Source organism: Camelus bactrianus, chromosome 10, assembly GCF_048773025.1.
Source record: "Camelus bactrianus isolate YW-2024 breed Bactrian camel chromosome 10, ASM4877302v1, whole genome shotgun sequence".
Classification (NCBI taxonomy): domain Eukaryota; kingdom Metazoa; phylum Chordata; class Mammalia; order Artiodactyla; family Camelidae; genus Camelus; species Camelus bactrianus.
In genome coordinates, this window is record NC_133548.1 from 6,170,848 (window position 1) to 6,180,566 (window position 9,719).

The 9,719-nt window shown below is 46.1% G+C and overlaps 1 protein-coding gene across 1 annotated transcript in view; it reads right to left on the reverse strand.

Annotated features, from left to right (window-relative positions):
- The window catches only part of PACS1 (phosphofurin acidic cluster sorting protein 1), a 130,743-nt gene extending 121,356 nt beyond the window's left edge, over nucleotides 1–9,387 (reverse strand). Inside the window, exon 1 of the mRNA XM_074371698.1 lies at nucleotides 8,806–9,387. Within this exon, the coding sequence (XP_074227799.1) occupies nucleotides 8,806–9,155 (350 nt within the window). The 5' untranslated portion in view covers nucleotides 9,156–9,387. The remainder of the gene's footprint in view (nucleotides 1–8,805) is intronic.
- Nucleotides 9,388–9,719: the final 332 nt, after the last annotated feature.

Consider the following 9,719-nt stretch of genomic DNA (forward strand, 5'->3'; position numbering starts at 1 on the left):
GTTTGCTTTGACTTTCTAGTCTATTAAGCTTGGGATTTGGCAGGATCTATGTCTAAAGTGAACCCAAGACCTTGTAATGGCCCCACTGAGGAAATCAGAATATAAACAAGGTTGCCCTGATTCTAGAAAGAAAGTAGTTTTTGGACGCGTGTCAGGGAGAGACAGAGAAGCTGGACTGGTAATAAAGACAGCAAGGATAATACATAACAGCTAATATTTTTGTTTGTTTGGGAGGGATAATTAGGTTTGTTTGTTTGTTTATTTAATGGAGGCACTGGGGATTGAACCCAGGACCTTGTGTGTGCTAGGCATACACTCAACCACTGAGCTATACCCTCCACCACAGCTGATATTTTTCAAGTGTTTTCCACATGCCACATAAGCATTTAAATTGTATTACTCTCATTTAATCCTCATAATAAATTAACGGTAGAGGCAATTATCATGCCCGTTCTACAGATGAGAAAAATGAAGCATTAGAGAGGTTAAGTAATTTGCCTAAATCACTCAAACAGTAAACAACAGAGTCAGGGTGAAAATCCTGTGAGGGAGTTACAGCTCAGTGGTAGAGAGGGTGCTTAGCGTACAAGAGGTCCTGGGTTCAATCCCCAGTACTTCCATTAAAAAAAGAAAATCCTGGCTACCTGGCTCCAGAACTGATACCTACAGCCACTATGCTCTCACTGTCTGTGATTTGGTAACAGATCAGTATTCTGTACTTCCAACATTACAAAGTATAAAGCATTAACTATGAGAACCTAACAGAGCTCAGGGACATCAAGTTTAAACAGAGAAACAGCTCATGAGTCATGAGACAAATCCCAGCTCCACCTACCTCTAGACTGGGTACACCTGCAAAAATGCCTTCACCACATTGGGCCTCAACTTCCCTTCCTGAGAAATTGATGATTAATGGGGGGGCAGCAACGTTCCGTCATCAGGTTCACTCCACCCAGGCATCAACTCCAACAGCACCTCAGCAGGGGCCTTCTCCAACTACACTACCCAACACTCTCAAGTCCCCATGAAGAACTTTGCATTATGGCACTACTCACTACCTGATTATTCACTACAGAGCTCACTATGTGTTTATCACCTGTCTCCCTCCACCAGAATGTTCACTCTAGGAGAGAAAAGACTCTGTCAACCTCTTTGCTGCTGGTTCCCCAGCACCTGGAGCAGTACTTGGGACATATAAATACTCAATAAATATTTGTTGAATGAAAGAATTGTATATAACAGATTTCCATTCAATAAAAATTACAAATAAATAGGCACTGCTCATTTGCCCAATGTTATTCGTTGAGTGTCTATAAAATAACTATGGAAATGAACAGGATTATTCCAGATGATGATAACTGGTTGTGAAGAAGATTTATAAACTCCCAGGGTGGAATGGGCAGGTGAGGGCAGCTTTTCAAGGTTAACAGGTCCGCTGAGATCTAAAGGAACCCTGGGAGCCAGCCACTCGATGATCCAGGGACAGAGCATCCCAGGTAGAGGGAACAGCAAGTGTCAGAGCCCGAAGGCAGGTGACCATGCCTGGGCCCAGCTTACCCAGGGCCAGGTGAGCATGAGGAGGGTGGTAAGAGGAGGTGGAATCCACAGGAAGGGCCAGACCATGAAGTATCTCCTAAGTCATAAAAAGGCATTTACTCTAAGTATGATGAAAAGCTATTTGACAATATCTCTTATCTTCACCCAACAGAACATACATTTTATGAGATGAAGGATTTTGTTTGTGGCACATACCAGCTGGTCTATAAGCATCTGCTAAATGAATGAATTGGGAAGGTTATGAAGAGAGGAGTGACATGATCTGATTTTCACTTTTTAAACATCACTCTGAACGGCTACTAGTGATCACATACTAAGGGGAGACCAGAGTCGCAGAGGATGGACAGAATTACAAACAACAGAGTGTGGTGCATTGTTGAGGCACTGAGAAACAGAGACCTGGGAGGAAAAAGCTACCATCTAACCCCTGAAGCCATTTGGTGTTTTTAAACAAGAGACAGGAAAAGGTCAGTGAAGAGGGATCAAATAAATGACAACTGATGTCCTAGGCCTTTTGTGTTTTTCTGAACTATTAAAAAAAAAAAAAAAACTACTACAAAGAATCTCTGTCTCACTTAGAGAAAGAGGAACAAAAGGAAGCTCAAAGACAGACAGTCAGACGGACACACACACACACACACAGATACACACTGTTTTGGAGAACAACTATAAAGAAAAATCACCTTCCTATATCTAAGCACAATAACCAGGGACAACTAATATTCCACTCACTACATCCAAAATGTTACCTGGAGGAACTCTTGCTCAGAATATGGTTTTGAGAGGCAGACTGCCACTTGGAGGAGTGACGCAGTCTACAAAGAGAGAAGCAGGTACTGTAATAGGAACCAAGTTTTAAAACATCACTCCTTTCAGTTCCACCTCTATCTGGACCAGATCATTAAAAAAGCATACAGGGTGAACCACTCACAGTGTAATTTCTAAGATGCACATCATAGTTCCAAAAAAACTTTTTGCCAAAATAATCTCTGGCTATTACCGAGTGTCTTTGCTGGCAGAACTGAAAGCACTGATGGTGCTGAATGCACGAATGAAACACAGGTCTATTCGGGAGCCATGCGTCAAGGATCATCACTCCCAAAGAGAAAAGACGAAGAACAGTACTCAGGGCCAGAAAAATAGGTGAAGCCAGAACTAAACTGAGATATTCTGATCTTTAATGTATCTTAAAAACCTCACAGGGGGAGGGTAGAGCTCAGTGGTAGAGTGTCTGCCTTGCATGCGCGAGGCCCTGGGTTCAATCCCCATCACGTCCATTAAATCAACCAACCAACCAATCAATCAATCAATCTAATTACCTCCTCCCCTAAAAAAAATAAATCTTTACAGTCTGAAAGAATTTACATGAACATCACATAAACAAATAATGTGCCATCATCAGTGTCACCTCGCCATTCACACACCGCAAGGAGAGCAGTGGTCTAGAGCATTTGCCCGTCACCGCTGTTGCTATCGATGAAGATGAACAAGCAACTCTAGAACCAGGAAAGGAAGGTATGGAGTGGAGAGAAACTTCAGTTCCCCGTGTCTTCACCTCTCCAACACATACTTTTTTTTATAGCTTTATTGTGATATAAAATTTGTAAGATTCACTTATTTGAGGTATGTGTACAACTAGGTAGAGTCATATGTATCTTCAAATATCTATTTTTAAAACAACACTTACTAGTCTTTTCTGTAATACATCTTTATTATAGACAGTTTGGAAATCACCAAAAAAATACAAGGACAAAAATTAGTATCACACTTAATCTGACCATCTAAAAACCATTCTGGAGTTAATGCCTCCAGACAGTTTTTCTCAGTAGATATTGACTGAGACGTAAAATTGTGAGAAGCAAATGGCAGGGAGGCACCAGGAAGCAAATTCCCTGCAGGAGGAAGCGAGCAGACTAGAAGGTAGCGACATTGAAAGGGCAAAAACTAAAAAAAAGAAAACAAATGGGTCCTTGGAATAGCAAAGGAAAGGGACATTTTTAAATAATCCAGAAGAGGATAAAAGTACAAATAAAGAGAAACCATAAATATTAATACTAGAAATGCCATACTTAGGCAATTTCCTCTCTAAAAGTGTTATCTTATAGACTTTTCTGTGGTCCTCAAAATGTTCTAGATCGGCCCTGTCCAATATGGAAGCCACCAGCCACAAGTGACCGGTGTGACGTGAAATGTGGCCGGTGCAATTGAGGAAGAGAATTTCACATTTTATTCACTTTTAATTAATTTTAATTTAAATAGCCACATGTGGCTAGTGGCTCTACTGTATTAGACAGCTCAGCTTTAAAGATAAAATAGCTTATGATCTTAAGACATAATTGAATATCAAATGGAATGTTTTAAGTAACTGTTTTCTAGAAGTCATATAAGCTAAGTGATGGTATGTCATCACTTACTGGCCTTCTCTACTGCGCCACCCGAGGTGGAGGCCAGGTACAGGTCTGCTAAGTGGCTCCCTGAGCTGTGACTGCAGCTATAATAAGGTAAAAGGGAACGCAGGCCCAGTGGGCTTTCTAACCCAACGACTGCCCTGTGAGTGGCAGGGAGAGGGGACACTCTAGAGCTGGTGCCAAGGCACACACCTTGGTTCTCTAAAACCCTCAGAAGCTATGCTGGTTATTCCTCTAACTAGGCCAAGGCAAGGGAGGATTCCGCCAGAGCTTTCCAATCTAGAACCAAACCACCTTGCTCAATTCCAGCCCAATGCATTCTGAAAGACATTTTAAGACCAACTTCAAACTCTCTCTTTTCTCCAGAGCCCTTAATACCACTCCAAACTCACACTGGAAAAAGACAAACTCTTGCAATCATTCTCCCAGCTTCCCTGGATTCCCAGAGTCCTCCCAGAATGTGACGTCACAGATTCAAGCCCAGCCAACTCCAAATTTCAGAGGACCAGCTGAGCCTTCTCGTCCAGGCCAAAACAGGACGAGCCTCCTGGGGTGAAGTAGTGAAAAGACACAGCCCAAACACTCTCTGACTCGCGCCTCCCTCATGCACACAGAGACAGCCCCAACAGGAATAAATAACAGTGGCAGCTTATTGGCTAAAAAATTGGAAATCTAGTTTGAAAAGAAATCACATAACCACTAATGTGTCCAAGAGATCTGTAAATCAATACATGTAAAACGGGCTCTGTGAAAGTCATTCTCTTTCTGACTTAAGGAATCTGAGCTTCCACAGGGACAGTGGATAATATTACCCGATAGAGAGGATATTCTGTTACAACACTCACAATGTGAAATTCAAATCTTCTAAGGTACAAATATGCTCTTAAGACTTTGAACGCTGGGGAAATAATAGACATTTCACCAGGTCTCTTTTATTTGATCAATCACATTGACTTCCTATTTATCATTTAAGAAGTAACTTTCTCCTGTGGATCTACAGGTCCTATTTTAATATTGATTTCACCCACACCTTGGAATGCATAGTAAGTAAAAGTATTCCCACTCAATGGATGAAAAGGCTAAGGTGTGGGAGAGTTTGCCCTGGTTCCTGGTTCACAGGAAGAACACAGAGCAATATATCCTGGCTTGTCTAGGGCTTTCAGGGTTTGAGGGCAACTGGCCCCAAGTGCCTTCAAGAAAGTAACACTTCTATTGTGGGCCAGTCATAACAACTTGGCCATGGCCACCTCCTTTTTTTTTTTTTAATGTGGTCTAAGGAGAGATGTGACTGATAACCACTGAACTCCTTCCCTAAGAACTCACACAGTACACACGTGCAAATGCGCTTTGTGCTCATTTGTACTCAAATGTGATACAGTCTGTGAGGGATACAGCAGAGCACATTTTGTCTCCTTAGAGTCAGTTTTACACCACTGAGGAAATTCTGTACACTTATGAAATTTAATAATTTTTCTGTCTCTCCTACTTAAGCAACTCAAAAAGAGAAAAAGACAGCAAGGGAAATGTCATTATAAAATACCAAAGAGAAGGGATCGCTGAGACTCTGAAGCTCTTCCTTTAACATCAAGCATCTTATCACCTGGTGCCTGTGATGGGGCTACTGTCCTGGCCCTGGACCGCAGACGAGGACACACTACCTGGCACGGAGGGAAAACAGTGCCAGCTTCTAATGCTGTGAATTTCACAAAGGAACCATAACAGACCTACCTGCCGGTAACAGAATCTTAGAAGCCGACTGTATTTCACAGTGATTACCTCTAGGGAGTGAGAACAGACGTAGGACAGGAGATTTCCTTTACAATTTCCATCTGTCTGTACTGCTTCAATTTCTAATCATGGACATGTACTGATCTTTTTATTTTTAAGAAAATGATGGGAAAAAATAGCAATGAATAGAGCAATTTAGTTATTTTAGAGTCAACCATGGGTATGCTCTTCATAAAACGTTAAAAAAAAATACTGTGGATTCTGAGAGAATTTAGTAGCTGTTAAGTAAGAGCAGAGTACATACCTGAGAAACAAGGTTATTGAAACATCTAACAAAGGAAAAAGATGTTTTTTCCCAAAAGTAAGGAACATGACTTTCCTAACACTCCACTTTTCAGCTCTCTTTTCTGCACTACTTCGAGGATGACTGTTTCCCCAGACTGAATCCCACGACATTTTATACATGTCTAACCTTAGATCCACAATCATGCTTACATTCCTTAGGTGCGTATATCTCAGATGTCTGTCTCACTTCAGTTACACAAGACAAGAATGCTAATCCTGGGTGACGTTCAGAGTGCTGTCCACAGAGTGCACACTGCCCATCTATTCTAAACAATGCCAACGAGTATTCCCAGGAGACCTCAAATTAACTGGATGACTCTAATAATCAGAAGGGCCAATAGCAGGCCATTTTCTCTCCACAGTGTGTTATTTTCCATCCTGCAGCTAAAACAGCACGCTCCACAGAGCACAAGTGTTCCACAAGGAGCTGGGAGGCACAAGGGTGATGGCTGAAAACCAAGTTGGAGCAGGACAGCTGACAAGCCCAAGGACTGGTTAGCAGACATGACGTGACCGCGTGCTCCCTGCAGATGAAAACGACAGGCCAGCCTAAGCCTCTCACAAGTTAACATAATAACTACTGATTTGATCAGGATGCTTGGCTCAATCAGTGATTTTCTTTACCCAACTCTGTTGCACAGCAGCTTCCTGCCAGTGGGCTCACGCCTTTTCAATCTAACAAGCAAGAGAAGGCAGCTGTCCAAATGTCACCAGTCAAACATAGGAATAGACGTGAAGGAAGAACAGGCAAGCATGGACTACTCACACTGGCCCCATGTAGGAAGGGACACAGTGCCTTCGTGTCTGACAGAAGTCGATCAGAACAGTTCAGCTATAGGTGGGCCTATACAGAAAGAAAAGGCAAGGCCTGCTCAAGACCAGGAGAGGAACACCACCAGGTACTAAATTCCTGCTTGAGTCTGGTGTTGTGTTAGAGTGCTGGCCAAACCAAACTAAACTAATGTGGCTCTGATTACCCTAAAGAAAGGACAGAAAAAAAGAAAGTTTCAATCAGTGGAGTGAATGTTCAAATACAAAGGACACAAAGTGGGGGGTGGCTGATGGAAAACAATCTGGCATTATCTAAAAAAGTTCCAGATGGACAGCCTTCGAACAGCAATTCCACCCTTACATGTAAAGACATCCTAAAGAAATTTTAGCAAGGAGCACCAGGAGTTCTGGACAAAAAAATGCACAGCATTACAGTTGTTGTTAACAAACAGGAAACAACCCAAATGTTCATCGAAAGGAGAATTATGATACATTTGTACAATGAAATTCTACCCATCAATGAAGATATTTTAACTAGAGCTACCTAGAGCTACCATTGATGAGTCTCACAAACTTAATGCTGAGTTAAAGAAAAAAAAACACTAAAATAGGCCACAGAACACATACAGTATGATAACATTTATGTAAACTTCCAAAAACATTCAAAACTAAATAACACTGATTAAAGATGCACATATGCAGTAAAATCAATTTTAAAAGACAGGGAATGATAAACATACAATTTAGAATGTTTACCTTTGTTAGGGGAAGGAGATGTGGTCAGGAAGAGGCACCCTGAGGACTTCAACATAATTGGTAATGACCTTTCTTAAGCTGAGTCAAGTACAGAGATGTACTTCTTGTCATTTTAAAAATTTTAATATCCTCTCTAGGACATATATAAATTTGTATGCATGAAATGATTCAAATAAAAGGGGAGTGGGCAAAAAAATTAAGAACTGAAAACAGGACCAGACAAAGCTCCTTAACCCCCACTTACACATCCATTTGCCCAAGGCAGGGCTAAAAGAGTAAAAAGGGAGCCCCAGACTCCAAGACAATGGAAGTAACTTAGTTTAGAGGTGACAAAAAAGACCATCACCAGGTTCTTTTCTGAGCTTCCTAGGTGGAACCAGCTTCACAGTATCTACTCAAGGGGTAAACTGTAAAACATTGCACACTGTCCCCAAAGAGCTGGAAGGAGACTGCCTTGCCAATACAGAAACAGAAAATATCCCAAACTCGGGCACATTTTACCAATGCAAGGAAAGTCCCTGGATGGTTCCAACAGAGGAATGGACTGAATTTAGGATCAAGGCAGTTATTTTATGTGCCCTGCAGGGCTAGGAGACTTTGTTACCAGTTACTCGGGGGTAGGGAGGGGATGAAAAATACATTTGAAGACACACTAAGTAGGACTTTTACAAGACCACAGAGGCCAGGAGAGAATACGTGTAATTTGAAAAACAAATGATCATGTGCCTTGAAGACAAACTAGAAGCCCCAAGGGTTACTATATAGGCTTTACCTGGCAGAAGGTGACTACCGAGTTTGGCACATACTGAGTATACTGGGAAATAATAGTATCTAAAGAGATCTATACCACATCTTGTAACATACGTACAGCCCACGGGCGCTGGCGGGGCAGGGAAGAGTCTGTGACTTCCATGGGGAAATTGACTGTCAGGAAGGCCAGATTCGGTCAGATCAACGAGAGAAGGCCCAGGGCTAAGAATTCAGAAGGGCCCGCTTATGGAGGAGAAGAGGGTGGTCCCGGCCCCAGACAGAGGTGGGGATGCCAGGAGAGGGCGGGGTACCCTCAGGAGGAGTCCCAGGAGGCCGGGCAGGAGCCAGGCCGGGCAGCGAAGCAGCCGAGGGGAATCTAGGGTCGGGGCGCCCCCCTGGGCGATGGGACCGAGAGGAATGGGAAGGCGGGGGCCTGTGAGAGACCCGGCTGGGCGGCCCCCGAGGACCCGTTTCCCCGCCGGCCGCTCACCTGGGCACGCAGCTGGACGAGCTCCGGTCCACCTCCCAGGTGGCATACAGGTTCATCTGCACGGGGGCGGGGGTGCGGCCTGGCCCCGGGCCGCCGGGAGGCGCGGAGCCCGAGGCCACCGCGACGGCCATGGAGGTGGAGGTGGACGAGGACGAGGAGGAGGCGGCCGCCGCCGAGGTGGACGAGGACGACGAGGTGGCCTGGGCCAGCTTGGGGGGCGTCGGCTGCTGCGGCGGCGGCTGCTGCTGCGGCGGCGGCTGCGGCGGGGACTGGGCGACCCCAGAGCCCCGCTGGCCGCTGCCTCCCCCGGCGCCTCCGGGACCACCGCCCGCCGCTCCGCGTTCCGCCATGGCCCGGCCGGAGGTGGAGGGGGGCAGGGGTTACCGAGATCAAGGCGACGCAGAGAGGGCGCCCAGGGTTCTCCCGCGGCGGCGGCGGCGGCGGCGGCGGCGGCGGGGGCTCGACTCGTCGGCTCAGCCCGCCCGCCGGAGCGCGCGAGCGAGAGGCTGCACGCACGCGCGGAGCCTCGCGGCGCGCGGTCCTCGCGCTCGCCCGCGGCTGCCTGTTGCGGCTCGCGCCGCCGAGACACTGGGTGGGCGTGTCCGGGGAGGGGGCGGGGAGCCCTGGGCTGCGCCGGCCCCACCCAGCGCCCAGGGGTGGGGCCGCGCTCGCGCTCGCGCCGCTGGTGGGCCTATGGGTGCGCGCGCCCCGCGCTCCTCTTGGTGAGGGTCGGCAGCTGGCGTCCTCGGCCTTCCCTTTCCTCAAATTTACGGCGCGGCGGCAGCCAGCCAATACCCTCCTTCCCTCCCCCGTCGTCCCTTCGGCGGCGGCGGCGGCGGCGGCAGCTGGGCCAGCGGAAACCCCGCTTTTCCGGGGCGCGGCCCTGGCCGGGATGGAGCTGACGCGGGAGCGCG